Genomic DNA, 19,463 nt, shown 5'->3' on the forward strand with positions numbered 1-19,463 from the left:
GAGGAGGGAGGTGGTCTTCACCCCCCCCACTTTTCCTCTGATTATAAAACTGGCCCCCTAAGTTCTTGGGGGCACGGCACCCTTGCGTTCATATGCTTGTCAGCCTCACAAGCGTCCTGTTCTAATAAACCACTTCTCGTCTCTTCCCGGGCTGAGACAGGAAGGCCCTGAGCCCTGAGAGCTACCAAAATGCTGTCCGCGTTCCGCCACGACCCCCGCCACCCGGCCCTGCTGCACACAGCCCCCAAGGCAACCTTCTAGAATGTGAGCCTGGCCGTGCCGCCTTCAGACGCGGCCCATCCCAGGGAGCGGGGCTGCCCCGACACGTCCTTCAGGCCCCCAGCCTGGCCTCCCCTCAGACCCCAGCAGGGCCCGCGGTCACCAGGGCAGGGCCGTGCTCCGCCCGTCCTGGCGGCCTTCACACTGCGGCAGGGGTGGGCAGCGGCCCCCCGAGCCTGAGACACTCCCTCTCTGGTCCTCGGGGAAAGACCCCCAGACCCCACCCTGGCGGGGTCACCCCGCCTGGCACACGACGGGCATGTACGGGACGAGGGGAGAACAGACGGGCACGCAGCCCTTGGTCACTGGCCCCCACGCTGGGCCCAGGGGCGCCCACCCCACGATGGGGGCAAAGGGCCTATGGAGCCCGTCCAGACAGGGGTGGGGGGCGCCCGGAGGGCAGCAGGGCTGGGTCACCCGACAGCCCGACCCAGGGCGGGAGGCCTGCTCTGCCGTGTGGCCTCCTGGGCCTGGGGCTGACGCCGGGATGGACACCGCTGGCCCTGCTGAGCTCGGGAGGCCGCCCTCATCCAAGTCATCAGCACGACCCCCCTCACCCCGACCACTCTGTGTCCCCTCCAGGGTCAAGTTCAGAACACAACGGGGGGCGGCAGCCCGGCCTCTGCACACAGCGCCTGCAGCATGCCGGACAGCGTGAAGACAGGCTTGGACCTCGCCCGGGGGGAATGCTCCTGGAATCACCAGCCATTTCTCCAGCAAAAACCAAGGCTTCACGCCCCCATCCCAACAGGCCTAACAGGTCGGGCTTCAACCCCACTTACCCCATAGAAGCTAAGGAAGCAAAGATGCAAAGGTCCAACACCAGTTTGGGGAAGGGCCCAGAGAGGTGAAGGAATCTGCCCAAGGGCACACAGCCCGCGGCCCGGAGCACAGCAGGGGAGGGGAAGCTCGTCCCCCGCTTCCCTGGGCTCTGGCCGTGGTCCTGGGTGGCGGGCCGCAGTGTTCAGAAGATGGATCTCCCGAGCCAGATGTGGGAAGAAGGAAACAGCGCCTCGGGCAGCCAAGCCCACGGGGAGCGGGCGCACGGGCATGGGGCCGGGCAGGGCTGGGGAAGACACGGCCAGCGGCCAGAGCCCCTCACCCCAAGGTGGTGGTCAAGGCTGGTTCACAGAACGAAGCCCTGGGATGGGAGGCTCAGGCCCATGGTGGGTGCTGGAAGGAAAACGAGTCCCGAGGCTCTGCCGGCTGGCCTGTCCCCGCCATCCTCCTGGGGGAAGGGAGTACCCCCGCTCCGGCCAAGGAGGCTCTGCCCCGATAGCAGCAGTCTCTGACCCCCGGGCTGGGAGAGGCTGGGCCTTGACCTGCCCACACCCCTGCCCCTGCAGGAACGAGCCCCAGCCATCGGGTCCGTCTCTCCAGGGCGGCCACTTGGCTCCGTGACCGGCCCTCCCAGGCCCTCAGACCCTGCATCTCCACCAGGAGCTGGTCCCACGAAGGGCCCCAGACCCCCCACAGAACCTCCCCCAAGGGTGCCCAAGCATCACAACCAGACCTCTGAGGGCCCTGGATCTGGACGCGAGGAAGCTGCCCAGCGACGCCTCCCCCAACTCCCACGAGGGGCCCGCCTGCCTGGCCTGCAGCTCCTTCGCCAGAAGACTCAGCAGGTTCTCCTGCAGCTTCCGTGCACTCCCAGGGGAGGCTCCTTCCAGAACAGAACCTGACCCCACGAGGGAGACAAGAGGTTCCACCCCCAGCCCTGCCGGGGGCACAGGTACCTACGCCCCCCCAGGCCCCCCAGCCAACGAGACATGACAGACACAGGCCCAGTCTCGACTCACACGGGACAACAGGGAGTGGACTTTGATGGCACTGTGTCTGCAGAAACCACAGGAATGCCATGAAACAGGCTGACCAGCAAGGTGCCCAGTGGCCAAGATCAATTGTGGTCGTTCACTCGCTCAGTCGTGTCCGACTCTCTGTGACCCTGTGGACTGCGGCCCGGCAGGCTTCCCTGTCCTTCACTATCTCCCAGAGTTTGCTCAAGTTCATAATCAAAGAAGAGCAATACCTAAGGATAAATTTGTCTTTATTTTTTTGAACCCATGCTCTGGTCCGACACTTGGTCCTAGGAGGTAGAAGCTGAAGTTTAAAACAGCTAATTTTCTAGTGCATTCTAAAAATGGCCATTTCTGTAAGTTACTCAAGTGCCTGCCTGGGTCAGCCGTGGACAGCTGTGCCTGGAGCCAGGCCGCCGCCCGCGTGGAGAAGCAGAGCCTGCCCAGCCCTGGCCCCAGGGAGCTGCCCACCCCGGGGCCCCAGCCTTGGAAAGTCCTGCCCAGCATCTCGCCTCCATCTTTCCTGCTGCACCCACACGCCACTGCCTTCCCTGGGACCAGGCTGACATCAGCAAATCCCAGGCCTCTGCCCACTCACCCAAAAGTGAGGGTGGTCAGAGGAGAGTGCTCCCATGAGGACCTGCGGGGTCCTGCTCCCTGGAGCGAGACTCTGGTGCGGGGTTCACAGATCAGAGAAGAGAACGCTGGGCACCAGGGGCCCGGGGAACCCTGCAGACCACCGCCCAGAGCCTGCGTCTGAGAAGCCACACAAGCACGTGCAGAAAGGGAGCACGTCCCCCCGCCCGCCCAGCAGGCTGCCTCCAGCTGCACCGTGGGTTCCCCCAGGAGGCAGGCTGGGGGACACCCGTCAGGCCCCAGCAGGACGCAGCCTGACCCCACCCAGCTCCCACGCCGTCTCCCAAGCCCACAGGCGCCCTCCTGAGCTAAGGGTCTGAGGGAGCAGGTGGGGAAGGGGGACCCCGAAGGGTGACTGCGTGGGGCCCACAGACGCTGGGGGACCACAGGTTGCCGGGGGAGGTGGGGAAGGGAAGTGGGGCAGGGCTGGGCCCGGCGAGGCTCCCCCAGTGTCGGGGGCCCAGGCGCAGGCAGGAGGGGCAGCCCCCCACTCGAGCAGTGACTACCCAGGACACAAGCCCGCCCTGCACGCGGGACCCACCCCACTACCCTTCCCCCAGACACACGATGTCACACTCACCCGAAAACCACCACAGACAGACGCGTGCTCTTGCCGACTAAACGTCAGAGGTTCTGACACACAAGCTCTGCTACACACGGCCCTGAGGGAGCTACGGCCTTGGGAGACGGCGTGGGAGCTGGGTGGGGTCAGGCTGTGTCCCCTGGGGGCCTGACGGGGTGACCCCCGGCCTGCCTCCTGGGGGAGCCCATGGTGCAGCTGGAGGCAGCCTGCCAGGCGGGCGGGCGGGCGTGCTCCCTTCACACACGTGCTTGTGCAGCTTCTCAGACACAGTGTGAAAGCAAATGAGCCAAAAGCAGATGCTTTCTAATGTGAAGACATGAGAGTGTGTGGAGTGTGTGATGTGTCCGAGGGGTGCGTGGTAAGTATGAGGTCTGTGGCGTGTGTGTGTGTGGTGTGTACGAGGTGTGTGTGGGTTGTTTGTGAGATTGTGCAGTATGTGCGGTTGTAGTGTCTATGGGGGTGTGTGGTTGTGTGTGTGATACATGTAAAGGCATGTGAGGTGTGTGTGTTTGTGGCATGTTTGCTGTCTGGCATGTGTGTGTTGAACGTCTGTGGTGTGTGTGCGGTGCATGGTGGGGTGTGTGTGTAAGAGGGGCCTGTGGTGTGCGTGTATTGTGACCTGTGAGGTGTGGTATGAGTTTGGTCCCTGGTATGTGTGTGTTGCCCCTTCCTGGATCACAGCCTTGGTGTGGCGAAGGGGTCTATAGAGCAACCTGGAAGGTTAGGTCCATGAATCAAGGTAGACTGGACGTGGTCAACCAGGAGAAGGAAGAGTGAACACAGATATTTTAGGAATCAGCGAACTAAAATGGATGGGAACGGGTGAATTTAACTCACATGACCATTACATCTACTACTGTGGGCAGGAATCCCTTAGAAGAAATGGAGTAGCCATCATAGTCAACCAGAGAGTCCGAAATGCAGTACCTGGACGCAGTCTCAAAAATGACAGAATGATCTCTGTTCATTTCCAAGGCAAACCATCCAATATCACAGTAATCCAAGTCTATGCCCCGACCAGTAATGCTGAAGAAGCTGAAGTTGAACGGTTCTATGAAGGATCTTACGAGAACTTCTAGAACTAACACCCAAAAAAAGATGTCCTTTTCATTATAGGAGACTGGAATCCAAAAATAGGAAGTCAAGAGATACCTGGAGTAACAAAGTTTGGCCTTGGAATGCAAGATGAAGCAGGGCAAAGGCTAACAGAATTCTGCTAAGAGAATGCACTAGTCATATGAAACACCCTTCTTCAACAACATAAGGGACAACTTTACTTATGGACCTCAGCAAACAGTCAATACTAAAATCATATTCTTTGTAGTCGAAGGTGGAGAAGCTCTACAAAGTCAGCAAAAACAAGACAGGGAGCTGACTGTGGCTCAGATAATCAGCTCCTCATAGCAAAATTCAGGCTTAAGCTAAAGAAAGCGGAGAAAACCACCGAGGCCAGTCAGGCATGACTTAAATCAAACCCCATGAATATACGGGGGGGGGGGGCAGCAAATAAATTTGAGGGATTAGATCTAGTGAACAGAGTGCCTGAAGAACTATGGACAGAGGCCTGTAACACTCTACAGGAGGCAAAAAACAAAGCCATCCCAAAGAAAAAGCAATGCAAGAAGGCAACGTGGCTGTCCGAGGAGGCTTTACAAGTAGGGGAGGGGAGAAGAGAGGCAAAAGGCAAGGGAGAAACGGAAAGGCACACCCACCAATACAGAGTTCCAGAGAACAGCAGGAGAGACAAGAAGCTCTTCTTCAATGAACGATGCAAAAAACAGAGGGAAACCACAGAATGGGTAAGACTAGAGACCTCTTCAAGAAAACTGGAAATATCAGAGGAACAATCCATCCAAAGATGGGCACACAAAGGACAGAAACAGTGAAGACCTGATAGAAGCAGAAAAGATCAAGGAGATGAAAAGACTACAAAGCAGAACGGCACAAAAATGATCTCAATGACCCAGATAACCACGATGGCGCAGCCTCTCACTCAGGGCCAGACACTCTGGAGCGTGAAGTCAAGTGGACTTTCGGGAGCACTGGGGCCAATACAGCTAGTGGAGGTGATGGAATTCCAGCAGAGCTACTTAAAATCCTAAAAGATGATGCTATTAAAACACTGCACTCAAAACATCAGCAAATTTGGAAAACCCAGCAGTGGCCACTGGACTGGAAAAAAATATCAATCTTCATTGCAACTCCCAAGTAGGGCAGAGTACGAAAGAATGTTCAAACCACCAGACAACTGCACTCGTCTCCCATGCTAGTAAGGTTGTGCTTAAAATCCTCCAAGTTAGGCTTTAGCATTACGTGAACCAAGAACTTCCAGGTGTGTAAGTTGAGTTTTAAAAAGGCAGAGGAACCAGAGGTCAAATTGCCAACATTCGCTGGACACAGAGAAAGCAAGGAAATTCCAGAAAAACATCTACCTCTGTTTCATCGACTACGCTAAAGCCGTTGACTGTGTGGATCACAACGAACTGTGGGAAAATCTTAAAGAGATGGGACTGCCAAGCCATCTTAACTATCTCCTGAGAAACCTGTATGAGGGTCAAGAAGCAACAGTCAGAACCGACTGGTTCAGGATTGAGAAAGAAATAGGGCTAGGCTGTTTATTGTCACCCTGTTTATTTAACTTATACAAAGAGCACGTCATGCAAAATGCCAAGCTGATCACAGTCTTGATTATGGAATCAAGATTGCCAGGAGAAATATCAACAACCTCAGACATGCAGCTGATACCACTCTAATGGCAGAAAGTGAACAGAACTAAAGAATCTCTTGATAAGGGTGAAACAGGAACGTGAAAAAGTCAGCTTAAAACTCAACACTGAAAACATTAAGATCATGGCATTCAGTCCCATCACTTCACTGCAAACAGAAGGGGAAAGGGTGGGAGCCGTGACACAGTTTCTCTTCTTGGCCTCTAAAGTCCCTGCGGACGGTGACTGCAGCCTTGAAACGAGGAGACGATAGAGGCCTTAGATGGGGGGGACACGGCACCCACTCCAGGGTTCCTGCCTGGAGAAGCCCACGGACAGAGGAGGCTGGAGGGCTACAGTCTGTGGGGCTGCAAAGAGTCAGACGCGACTGAAGCGACTTAGCACAGAGGCCCTATACAGGGACACCCTGGGGCTCGGGGAAAGACAGCATCAGCGTCTCAGTGAGGCACAGCGTCGGGGTGTAGGTGGGAGAGCTAGGTCATCAGGTAAAAGCGTCAGGGCCTTACAAACACCATCGAGGACTCAGAGGGTAGGGGACTTGGTCAGGGCCCGATCAGGGCCCCAGGGAGGAATGAGTGGAGGCGTAGTGAGAAAGAGTCGGGGCCAGCATTCAGGGATGGTCGAGAAAGGACACATTCAGGGCCTTAAATACAGACGACAAGATCATGGCTTAAGTGAGAAGCAGCTCAAGGTATTAGGAACATCAGGGCCCAGAGTAGGGAGAGCATCAGGGTCTCAGAAAGAGGATCTGGGCCGTATCAGCGAACTCAGGACACCAGCGAGGGCCAGTGACAGGACTGGGTCAGGGCAAGCATCTCAGTGTAAGCGCAAGATAAATCAAGAGGGAGTGAGGAACAGACAGCATGAGGATGTTCATTAAAAAAAAAAGTGAGGTCAGTAGTTAAAACAAGACAGGACCCTAGGAAGGGGAAGTTGTAAGTCATTAGGGAGGACCAGAGTCAGACCATAAACATGGCTGAGCACTGAAGAATTGATGCTTCTGAACTGTGGTGTTGGAGAAGACTCTTGGGAGTCCCTTGGACTGCAAGGAGATCCAACCAGTCCATCCTAAAGGAGATCAGTCCTGGGTGTTCATTGGAAGGACTGATGCTGAAGCTGAAACTCCAGTACTTTGGCCACCTCATGTGAAGAGCTGACTCATTGGAAAAGACCCTGATGCTGGGAGGGATTGGGGGCAGGAGAAGAAGGGGAAGACAGAGGATGAGATGGTTGGATGGCGTCACCGACTCGATGGGCATGAACTTGGGCAAGCTCCGGGAGACAGTGAAGGACAGGGAGGCCTGGTGCCGCAGTCCATGGGGTCGCAAAGAGTCAGACACGACTTGGGGACTGAACATCAACAACGACAACTTGCATGTCTGTGGTGTTTGTGTGAGGCGTCTGTGTCCCGTGCGGCGCGTGGTGTGTGAGGGTCACCTGTGAGGTGCATACGCAGTGAATGGGCATGTCAAACGTGGGTGTGTATGGAGTGAACGTGTGTGTGTAACGTGTGCGTGAGGTGTGTGTGGTGTGTTTGTGATGAGTATGCAGTGTGTGTGCGTAGTATGTCGTGTGTGTGTGGTGTGTGTATATCATATGTGTGAGGTGTGTGTGTAGTGAATGTGTGTGTAGTGTACATCATACGTGTTATGTGTGTTTGTGGAGTGTATGCAGTGAATGTGTGTGAGCACCGCCTCCTTGATGACCGAGGGCATCCGCCCTGTCCAGCCTTGAGAAGGAGCCCTGGCACCTCTGACGTTGACCCTCACTCTCACCCACACCCCCATCCCCCCGTCCCCCGGTCCCCCCAGCCCCCCGTCCCCCCGTCCCCCGTGCCCAGCGGAGCGGCGCAGTCCGCCCTCCTCGAGGCCCACCCCGCCCTCCGGCGACAGGGCTGCACTCAGTGAGGCCGGGCCGCCCGGACGTCCCAGCCGAGCCCCCGTGGCCGTGCCAGAGACCCGGCAGCCGGCAGTGCCAGCAGCTGCGGACAGGCCCCCAGCGCAGTGGCGGGGGGCACGGCGGCTGAGCCCTGGCGTCGCTGGGAGCACGGCCATGGGGGCAGGAAGCCAGCCCCAGCGGGCACAGCGGCACGTGGAGGGTCCCTGCGTGGAGGCAGCAGGGGGACAGGTGCACATGGGGTGCAGAGAGGGCGGCCCCGCGGGCTCCGCACGGCGCACGCTGCCCTCCATCTCCAGAGGACAGCGCTCCGCCCGCGCCAGCCCACCCGGCCCTGCGGTCCCCACGGCTCCGGCTGAGCGACCGCGGGGAAAGGCACCAGGACCGGCTGCACCACGGGGGGCTTCCTGGCAGAGGTGTCCCGAGCCGGGGGTCAGGGAAGGCCTCAGAAGACACCGACCAGTGTCAGGGAAGAAACTCCTCCCCTGGCAGGAGCAGCCTGTGAGGCCCGCAAAACAAGATGGGAGGGCTCACGGCCACCGCCCCGGGGATGCAGGGACAGCCAGCCCCCGGGAGTGACACAGCAGGATGCCTCCCAGGGGGCACGCTCCTCGGAGCCTCCTGGGCCAGGATGCAGAGTCTCCAGGCTCGCGCTCTCGGAAACATCTTGCCCAGGCAGAGGACCGTCCCCTCCTTGATTGCTGGGGACTCTGCTCCCCCCAGACTTCAGCCAGCACACCACCTCCAAGGTCCACACACGGCCCGTCCACAGCCACGAGGGCCTGCAGGAGGCAGAGACCCGCCCGAGGCCACAGGGTCAGGGGCAGGAGCCGGGGCGCTCGGCAGGGCAGGGCTGACGGCAAGGAACCAGATCCCTCGCTGAGCCCCAGGGAGGCACCATCAGACTCGCGGGCCTGGAGGTGGTGACGGGCCCGGCGCCTCCGCTTCCGTGAGCAGAGCTGGCCTGTCTGTGCGTTTCTGACACGCACTCCAGGCATCTAACCCGGCCCCGCCAACGGCATCTCGCTCCTCGTGGTGGCCAGACACCCGAGCAGGCTCCCGTGGGGGAGACCCCACCACGCCCCTCCCAGCCCAGTCGCTGCCCGGAGGTTTCCTCTGCTTCTCCTCCAACTCCAGGGGCATGGGGGTCTGGACACAGACAGCTGGACCGTCCCCGGGCGGGCCCCCACCTCATGCTATGGGAGCACAGATGCAGGCCCAGCGGGGGGGCATCTCAGCATTTGATGAAACCCTGACAGACGGTGGTTTTGTGAGGGGATGACTGCCCCATCACTGGGGGAATTCAAGCTGAGGACAGACCACTGCTGGCAGGACACAGAGGGGACCCAGCACTGGCCTGGATGACCTTCAAGGCCCCATTTCCAACAACCTCTAAATCCCCGACATCTGCACCCCAGCTGGGCTGCCCATTAGCCGATTCCCCAGGCAGCCTGTCCTCAGGGGGAGGCTTACCACCCAGGTATGGGGGAGCTCAGGGGTTCTCTTTACAACATCACTACTCTCACAGACAGCCTGGGGGGTGTTAGAACTAAATACAAGATAGAGATCAGGCTTGAAAATTTCCCTGAGCAGACAAAACCAAAAACCACGTAAGCCACATAAGCAAAAGTAAATCCAACTTATTTCACAAACAAGCAAAACTTAACTTAGGTTACTTCTTGTAAATGCCTCTGACAATCATAAAAGAAACAAACCTCTTCCTAAAAGTGGTAGGAGACACAGGCAACCTCACTTTGTCTTGCTTTGCAGGCATCGTGCGGTTCACAAATGGAAGGTCATGGGCAGCCCTGTCAAGCAAGCCCTTTGCCACCATTTTGCCAACAACCTCTGCTCACTCCGTGTCTCTGTCCCATTTTGGGAATTCTCACAACATTCCAAACGTTCACTATTATTGGACTTGCCGTGGTGACTTGCGAGCAGTGATCTTTGATATTAATATTGCAGCTGTTTTGGCATTTTTTAGCAATAAAGTGTTTTGTGATGAAGTGAAGTAAAAGTCACTCAGTCATGTCTGACTCTTTGTGACCCCGTGGACCATACAGTCCATGGAATTCTCCAGGCCAGAATACTGGAGTGGGTAGCCTTTCCCATCTCCAGGGGATCTTCCCAACCCAGGGATCGAACCCAGGTCTCCCACATTGCAGGCGGATTCTTTACCAGCTGAGCCACCACGGAAGCACAAGAATACTGGAGTGGGTAGCCGTTCCCTTCTCCAGGGGATCTTTCCAACCCAGGAATCGAACCGGGGTCTCCTGCACTGCAGGCAGATTCTTTACCAGCTGAGCTATGAGGGAAGCCCGTTTCGTAATGAAGGCACGCAAACTGTTTTTATGGAGATGACGCTATTGCACCCTTAAGAGGCAGCAGCCTGGTGTGACATAACTTCCGGCTGCACTGAAAACTCTATGTGCCCGTCTCTACTGCAGTGCGGCTGCAGTCACGTGTCTTAAAACCAGTGTTATTTTTTTACTACAATTTATTTTTTTTGGTGCTGCGCTAGGTCTTTGGCGTGTAGAGTCTTGGTTGAGACACATCAGCTTCTCTTTGGAGTACAGCCTCGAGTGCAGACTGAGTTGCCCCGTGGCACGTGGGATCCCAGGGCTTCCCAGGCAGTGCGGTGGCAAAGACTCCGCCTGCCAATGCAGGGAATGCAGGGGACGCAGTTCAGTCCCTGAGTCAGGAAGATCCCCCAGAGAAGGAAATGGCAACCCAGTCCAGTATTCTTGCCTGGGAAATCCCATGGACAGAGGAGCCTAGTGTGCTACAGTCCATGGGGTCGCACAGAATCAGACGCGACAGCACACACAGGTACACACGCTTATGTGGAATCCTAGTCTCCTGACCAGGGACCGAACCCACATCCCTGCATCGGAAGGCAGATTCCTGACCACTGGACCACCAGGGAAGCCCCTGAAGCCACTGCTGAGCAAACCCTGCTGTCTGGGGAGCTCGCTGCAACAACCAACCAAGGTGTAGGTAGACACTCCCAGCACCAGACGTGCCATCCCAGGGCGCCGCGCCCCAAGCGTCTCCTCCGTCTTGGACTGTGGAAGCTCCGAGGTCACAGACCTGGAGCAGGCTCTACCTGGGCGTGTGGGACGAGACGGCCTTCACTCACGCCCCCCGGGGCCAGCTGCCAGCCCGCAGAAGGCACTTCCCGCCCTGGACCTCCTCCTCCCCAGCAGAGGCGCTGCTGACCCTCCGCGGGTTAAAGCCTCTGCGGCACAGGGCCTTTTCTTACTGCTCATGGGGTTCTCTAGGCAAGAATACTGAAGTGGTTTGCCATTCCCTTCTCCAGTGGACCATATTTCGTCAGCAAGCAGATCCAACCAGTCCATCCTAAAGGGAATCAGTCCTGAATATTCACTGGAAGGACTGATGCTGAAGCTTCAATACTTAGGCCATCTGATGCAGAGCTGACTCACTGGAAAAGGCCCTGATGCTGGGAGAGATTGAGGGCGGGAGGAGAAGGGGACGACAGAGGCTGAGATGGTTGGATGGCATCACTGACTCAATGGACATGGGTTTGAGTAAACTCCGGGAGGTGGTGATGGACAGGGAGGCCTGGCGTGCTGCAGTCCACAGGGTTGTAAAGAGTCAGACACAACTGAGTGACTGAACTGAACTGACACAGGGCCTGGGTCTCAGGAAGAGCGCGGATGGAAGATTCCAGGAGGCGAGGAGGGTAGAGTGGAGGGCTGGGGAGAGGCCGCAGGGCTGGACGTGCAGAGGGAACGTGCGCGGGGGCCGTTCCGCCTCGCTGCTGTCTCCAGGCTGGCTGGCAGGTCCAGAGTGCGCTGAACACACACCGGGCACCTCCTGTGCACTCAGCACTTTCGCCCGGAGACCCCAGACCGCAGAGGAGGGCGAAGCGTCAGAGGCCAGCTGGTGCGGGACTCCAGAGCAGGGCTCCGGAGGCCCGGGCCACGCGGCGACGGGCTCTGTCCTGGCTTGGACCCAGGGCCCCACCCACGGCAAGGGCGACCAACGGGGGTCTGCGGCGGCTGCCCCACTTCCCACCCGCCTGGTCAGTCGGCACTCCGAGGGGTGGAGCTCTGCGGGGGCCTGGGTGTCACCCTCTGAGGCACTGCAGAGCCTTATGGAGGAGAGAGCCGGGCGGAGGGAAGGGGCCTCTCCCCAAGTCAGGAGGGCAGTCAGAGGCGGAGTCCGGACGCCCCGCTCTGGGGCCGGGGTCTCCTCTGTCTCCTTTTAAGAACAATGTGGGAGGCTTTCCATACTGGGGGGCACGGGAGTCCCTGAGCCCCACACAGGGACAGAGGGTGTGGGGGTCTGGTCACCTCCCCACGAGGGCCAGCAGTGGCGGGGAGCACGCAGCAGTGGCAAGGAGCACTCAGCGGTGATGGGGAGCACTCAGCAGCAATGCGGAGCACCCAGCCATACTGGGAGCACTCCAGCCCATGTGTCGGGTTCAAGTCCAGCTCTCCAGGCGAGTGTCCTGGGAACCTGATCCCCAGGTTCCTTATTCTAGAAAATGAATAATGACAGTACCTTCTGCACAGAGAATTGCACTAACTGACGGAGTTATCCACATGCAATGCTCAGAACAGGCCCGAGTCACCACCAACTTGAAAAATAAGTTAAAAATAAGAACCGTTGTCCTCAGCATCCATGGGCACTGTGCCAGGACCCCTCAGACCCCAAACCCATGGATGCTCAAGTCTCTTTTATACACTTGGCACACCTCCCTCCTGGACACTCTAATTCGCTTCTAGATTGCTGAGAACACCTCACACAATGTAAACACTGTGTAACTAGTTGTAAATACAATGTAAACACTACATAAATAGTGTTGGCATGTGGCAAATTCAAATTTTGCTCTGTGGAACTGTTCAGAATTTTTTTCAAATATTTTCACTCTACAGCTTGTTGAATCCTCAGACGGGGAGGAGAACCCGCAGACACAGAGAGAGTGGCTGTATGTCACCTGCCCCAGCAGTCCCACTCCTAGGCGCTTGCCCAAGAGAAATAAAGTCAGGTGTCCTGTCAAAAACCTGCCCTCAAATGTTCACAGCACTGGCATTCACACAAACAGCAGCCGAAACGCCATCGACAGATGGATAAATACACTGCGGTTTATCCCTGCCACGGGACATCTTTCAGCAGCTCAGAGGAATGAAGGCCGGATTCGTGACACATGGACTGACCTTGAAAACAGAAGCCAGTCACAGAAGACCACCAGGTGAATGACTCTGCTTACATGAAATGTCCAGAGAGACAGACTGGCAGATAATCCCCTGGATGGAGCCTGGGGAAAAGGAGGACAGGGTGACCGCTGATGCATACAGCTTTCTTTCCGGGTGACAAAGCTCTAAAGTTAGATGGCGGTACTGGCTGCAAAACTCTGTGCTAAAAATCACTGATTGTGCACTTCAGGTAACTGCACTGTGCAAAACAGAAGTTACATCTCAGTCAGGATTTTTTAAAAGTAAAAAATCTGGGGTCTTCCCTGGTGGTCCAGCGGTTAAGACTCTGAGCTTCCCCTGCAGGGGTACGCGTTCAATCCCTGATCAGAGTTAAACTGAGTTCCCGGATGCTGCGTGGTGTGGCCAAAAAAAAAAGTAAAACCCTGTAAACCTTCACGGGAAGGGCTCTGCTCACAGTTCTGAGAGCAGGGGGGCGGGGCCAGGGAGCCCCAGCAGCAGCCCGCAGCCGGCTGCAGGGTCCGAATCGGGACTCTGAATTACGGAACTCCACGTCCGAGGTTCTTCCCGAAGCTTTTCCTGAATCCAGCCTGATGCCCAAACATCCAGGGAAAAGCCTCCGCTTCCCCCCACCAAGCCCTCAGGAAGTGCTCCCATCTCTCAATGCCCCTCCAGCTTCCCATGGGATCTGAGGCCACAGCCAAGGTCACAGGGGACAGGCACCCGCCAGAGACCCTACACTCCGGCCCCAGCCAACACCTTTAGGAAGCAGAGGCGGAGGCAACGCAGCAGGCTCTGAGGTGTGTGCACTCCAGGGGCAATGCAGCAGGCGAACTGGGCTCCTGGTCAAAACCTCTGGGCAGAGGCCCAAAGGTTGAAGGCGGGAGGAGAAGGGGACGACAGAGGTTGAGATGGTTGGATGCCATCACTGACTTGATGGACATGAGTTTGAGTAAACTGTGGGAGTTGGTGATGGACAGGGAAGCCTGGCGTGCTGCAATCCATGGGGTCACAAAGAGTTAGGCATGACTGAGTGACTGAACTGATGTCTTCTTTAGAGAAATGTCTGTTTAGCTCTTTTGCTCAGTTTTTGATTGGGTTGTTTATCTGGTATTGAGTTGCATGAGCTGCTTGTATATTTTGGAGATTAATCCTTTGTCAGCTGTTTCACATGCTATTCCAAGTGTTTCAATAAATTAGTCACAGCCCTGCAGGAGGCGGGATCTGGACACAGGTGCCTGGCACCTGGGTGGCAATGCTGAGCACCTGTGAGGTGCCAGGTCCAGAGCCCCCAGACCCCACGCGGACAAGTCAGGGCCCAGGAAGATGCAGAGAATCCACTCTGGGCCATGTGCTGGGGCCCGGGGGATGGTACGCAAGCGGCTTCCAGCCAACAGGCTGCCTGGCCCAGCTGGGCCCAGCAGTGGCGAGCAGGCTGAAGGCCCTCACCGCCACCCCAGGCGGCCACTCAGAGAAGGCGGCGGGCTGCCTAGAGGTTGGGGGTGTGGCGGTGCGGGCCCTCCCTCGGTCTCTCCACTGCTGCCCCAGGTCTAACGGCACATGGCCGGCCCCACGGTGGGAGGTCAGCCTGGCTCTCTGGCCTCTGGGGGCAGGTGGCACAGCCAGGGCCTTCCCACAAGAGGCAGGGGCTCGGGGTCCACCCACGTCTCCCAGCTGGCAGAGTCACCACACGGCAGGAAGCCCCCGGTGCCCCCAAGCCCCTCCTGCTGCAGCGCGGCCCCAGGGCACAGGGGCAGGAGCGCCCTGCTTCCCAAAGCCCCTTCGTGAACCCGTGAAGACGTGACTACCAGCGACAGAGAGACCACGAGAGCGTGGAAGGCTGTCCCTGTCAGTCCAGGGAGGCAGGGGCTCTGGCCGCCCTCCCTCCGGCCCTTCCCCAGCTTCAAAACACAGGACAAGTGAGCAGGATGCAGAGAAGGACAATGAGGAGATAAAACAAAGGCAGGCAGAGAATCCACGAAGCCTGTCTCAACCGGAGGACGACTTTCTCCACGTCTCCCCTGGGCTCGGGGGCAGACGAGAGAGCGAGCCTCAGCCCCACACGGGGCCAGCCGCTCCAGGGCATTTCTGCAGGGGTCCCCTCAGCCAGGGAGGCACAAGGGGTCAGGGCGGGGCGCGGGTCCAGACACAAAGGGCGATTCAGCACGCCTCCCCCACCAGCGGGCTGAGGACCGAGGGCCGCCCCCGAGGCCCCCGGCCTGCCGCCTCCATTTCCAGAAGCCCTCCCCACACTCCCACCCCGGACCCGCTGGGCAGACTCTGAGGCCACAGCAGGGAGGAGGGCAGGCCGCAGCAGCCCAAGCGGGCCGGGAAAGACGAGGCGAGCCAGGAGAGGAGGGCTGCTCTGGGAGCTGCTCTTTCTGCCTTTCCGTCCTCTTGGCCTCCCCGAGCCCCTGGGTTTGTTTTCCACGTTTTGCTGTCCTGCCGCCAGGTGGCCTGTCGGGCCCCAGAGAAGCGGGCGGCAGCTGGCATCACTGGCAGAGCGCGGGCAAGAGCAGGAGTCTCCGGCTCCAGCCACGGTGACCGACCCTCCAGGCCTCTTGCACCTCAGTGTTCAACCTGCGGATGCTGCACTCGAGGACCCACCTCCTTTCTGCTCCATCAAAGCCCGTTTACTTTGTGCTCTGATTTCAGAAGACAGAAAATACCTGCTCAGTTCCTAACGGGGAGAGGGGAGGGGCAGCTGGCCCGAGGGTCCACCGGGCAGATGCAGCCGTCTCTGATGCCCACGTGCCGTGTGATCCCGGGCAAGGCACTCCCCCTCTCTGAGCCCCGCTTCCCCACCAGCTAACCAGACGCTGAACACACGATGCCCGAGGCGCCCCCAGCGCCCCAGGATGCGGCTCACTCAACACGGCCCAGGGATGGTGAGGCCTTTCCCCACAACCCTTCTCTAAAGCCCCTTCCTCAGACTAGCCGTAGATGGAGGCCGCCGGGCTCTGCTTGTCCCTGGGCACCGGGGGCCTCTGCTGGCCCAGACTCCTCTCTGCAGACTCACCCCAGCCTGCAGCCCCCATGCGTGCTCACAGTCCCCGCTCTGCCTTAGCCTGCATCCCCCGTGACGACACAGAACCTCAAAAAGGCCACTCCCCAGGCAGCACGCAGCGCACTAATTCACACTAAGAACTGCCCACACCCCAGGAGTTTATGTGAATTATTCCCTGACAAGTAGGTAACAGTGTTCCCAGTTCACAGACGACAAAACTGAGCCTCAGAGAGGTCAAATAGTTTTCCCAAGTTCACACAGCTAAAAGAAAAAGGCCAAGATGGGAGCCTGGATCTGTCTGCTCTTAACCATCAGCGTTCCTGCCAAGATGTCACCACCGCCCCAGGCTTTCACAGGACCCCAGCAGAGGGTGGGGGGCTGAGAGGCACGGCCCGTAGGACTCTGCCCCCCGCCTTGGCAAAGGCAGACCAACGGGCCCTTCAAGCAGCTAAACCAACCATGTCCCTTGCAGTTGAGTGCACCTTGCCCATGGTCACATGGTGGGCCTGGGGTAACGCCTCTCCGCACCACAGGGCAGCCCGCAGTCCACACTGGCACCCCAGGATCCTGGGGGTCCTCCCACCACTGCCCTGGGTCCTCCAGCCGTTCCCTCTGGGGGCCAGCCTCACCCTCTCTTGGCCCCTGTTGGCTCCTTCCTGGAAGGTTCTGGAGCAGATGGAATGAACCCATCTTGTAACCTCACAGGGATGGGAGGTGGGGCAGGGGAAACAGCAGAAAAGAAGCGTGACATTAAAGTCAAGCAGCAACTTTCTTGCCCATGAGTTTTCAGCCACAGAACCTCTCTAACGATCCAAGAAAGAGACACAGAAAGACACAGACAGGGAACAGAGGCAGAGCCACTGCCCCCTTCTGCAGGGGTGCCGACGCTGCTGGGTGATCACACGGCAGGTCCCTCCGCCCCTCCTCTCGCACCCTCGCCCCCCTGCAGGTCCTTATCGTTCTCATGGGCAGCAGCCACTCAGGACGCAGCGCTACGCGAAGCATCGCACACGTGTCGCTTGTTCACTCCTCGCGGCACCTGAAACCCCACAGCTGCTATCACTTCATCCTGACAACTAACTGAAGCTCAAGGTCACACCGCCACCCACCGGTAAGCCCGGGTCCCCCAGGGATGCCTGCTTGTGGCCCACTCACACCCATATCTGCCTCGAGGGTCTCCACTCTGCAGACAGACGTGCGCTGGGAATTCCAGGGCCACGGGCCCCATCGCCCAGCCAAGCCCACTTCTGATCAGACTCCGTCTGGAACTGCAGCCACAGGACCACAAGAGTCCCAGGAAGTCATCTGGTTGGACCCCTGCCACGTACAGGCAAGGAAAGCAAGAAAGGGGCTTGCCCAAGGTCACACAAGGTCACAGGAATGAGAAGCAGCACCTTGAATTAGACTCGGGCCTCCTACCTTAAAGCAGGAACCTCCCCACAGCACCCTGAGGCCCGCTGAGAACTCACTGCTCATCTCAGCTGGAAGAGAGCCAGAGCACCCCAGGCAGGCTCGGGCTAAGCTCCTGCGTCCAGGGCCATCAGTGCGGCCTTTCAAGTCATCCTCATCAGCTGGACACAGCGTGACCTTGGGAGGCCCGTGACACCCCCTGAACCCCCAGGCCTCCTGTGCCGCACTGGGAACCCTTCTGGGGTAAGGCTCTGCCCCTGCAAGGAGGCTGTGTGGTGTTGCAAACAGTCTCAGGCGCGCTGCCTTGCGGGGGAGGGCGCTGCAGTTCTCGCCAGAGACTAGGTCACAGAGGGGTGCCCCCATCCCCTCAGCGCACCCCACCTGCAGGCAGGCCAGCAGGACTGGGAGAGATTCAGTTACCATAAACTCCAAACCCCCATTTTCCAGATGAAGATACTGAGGCCTGGCGGGGTAAGAGTTGCCCAAGGTCACAGGCGGAGTGGACATGGAAGCTTCCCGACTCCGCCTGGCACACCAGGAGCGCAGCTCCACACCGCCACCCGCGCGGAGCTCCTGCAGAGGCGGGGAACAGAGGCGGCACCCTGCTAGGCGGCCCGGCCGGCAGGTGCGCCCGTGGGCTTGCTAGCCCACCGCCCTGCCCCCACACGCCCCCACTCCCCACGGGGCATCGCATCACCTGAAGGCTCAGAGAGGTGCGGCCGCTCGTCCAAGGTCACACAGCACAATGAGCAGAGCCTGCGCGCCTACGGCACCCCCACCTCACCCCGTCTCTCCAAGCTACGCCGCTCTCCGGGATCCCGGGCCCTCGCTTCCCCACGTACTGGCCGCGCGCTGGCTGGAGTAGAAAAAGTTTCTGGGAGAGGAAGGGGAGGAAGACGACGCCGCCCATCCCAGACCCGGACGGCCACCGCCGGGCGAGGGGCGCAGAAAGGAAGCGCGCTCCGCCAGGTCCTCAGCGGGGTCCCACGCCCGCAGCCACTCTCCGCCGTGGGGTTCCCGGGGTAATTCCGGATTCTCCCCCGAAACCATCAGGGTGCTCCCGAAGCGCGCGGACTCCCGGAGCGCCGTCCCCCACCGCCCAGCGTCCGAGCGTCCCAGGCGGGCACCGCCTGCTCCCCCAGCCCGGCCGCCCGCGCGCGCGCTCTTACCCGGAGACGGTTCGGCGTGGCGGCCCGAGCTCGCGGCGATAGCGGCGGGCAGGACGCCGTGCTCCCGGGGCGCAGGCCCCTCTCGGCGCGTCCCGGCGTCCGGCCGCGGCGGCTCCGCCCGCTCCCTCGCGCCGCAGTAGTAACACCTGCCTGGCGCCCGCCGCCCGCCAATCCCGAGGCCGCTCTCGGCCGTCCGCACTCGGCGCGGGCCCGGCCTCCCAGCGCGACCCCCGCCTCACGACCCGCCCCGCTCCTGCCCGGGGAGGGGGAGAAGTTTGCGGTGGGCGGGGTCGGCCGCGCGCCCCCGGCGACACCCGGCGCGCCCCGCCACCCACGGGCGCTCCGAGCCTCTCGCGCGCCGGGATTGGCTGCGAGGGACGGCGGGCGGGCGCCTCCCCGCGCTCGGGGACCGGCTCGCGGGCGGGAGGGAGCCGATTTGCTCCGGGGCTACGGATGAAGGCTTTCCTGGTCGGGAAGAGAAAAGGGAGGCGAAGAAGAGCGGCGGAGACAAAGGCTGGGGAGGCGGGGGGCGTCCGCCCGGAGCCCAGGCTCTTCCCGCGCCCCTGGGGGGACAGGACGCGGGCGGAAGGGCCCTGCGGGGAGGACACAGGACCCCCGACCCCGCTCCCAGAGGGCATCTCCGTGGGGCCTCTCGGGAAGGCCGGGCCTGGCCCCCCCCCCCCAGCACAGCGGCCAGAGGGGCAGCGGGGACGAGGAACCCCTGAGCCCCTCCTCCGGCCTCGGCACCCAGCGCCCGGGCCTCCGCACCGGCTCAGCC

At 59.6% G+C, this 19,463-nt stretch overlaps 1 protein-coding gene across 4 annotated transcripts in view; it reads right to left on the bottom strand.

Annotated features, from left to right (window-relative positions):
* Nucleotides 1-19,463, bottom strand: part of SYT2 (synaptotagmin 2) — an 81,876-nt gene that overhangs the window by 27,309 nt on the left and 35,104 nt on the right. Inside the window, exon 1 of one of the 4 annotated variants that reach the window (XM_043485869.1) lies at nucleotides 18,686-18,977. The exons of 2 other annotated variants lie outside the window; for them this stretch is intronic. Coding sequence is in view for 1 of the 2 variants with exons in the window: in XM_043485868.1 (XP_043341803.1) it covers nucleotides 17,576-17,582 (7 nt within the window). In the remaining variant the exon portion in view is untranslated. Of the gene's footprint in view, nucleotides 1-17,575; nucleotides 17,647-18,685; nucleotides 18,978-19,463 lie in introns of those variants that run through there. One more of the 4 variants, XM_043485868.1, reaches the window with a different exon arrangement.

Source organism: Cervus canadensis, chromosome 13 (genome assembly GCF_019320065.1).
Source record: "Cervus canadensis isolate Bull #8, Minnesota chromosome 13, ASM1932006v1, whole genome shotgun sequence".
NCBI classification, from domain to species: domain Eukaryota; kingdom Metazoa; phylum Chordata; class Mammalia; order Artiodactyla; family Cervidae; genus Cervus; species Cervus canadensis.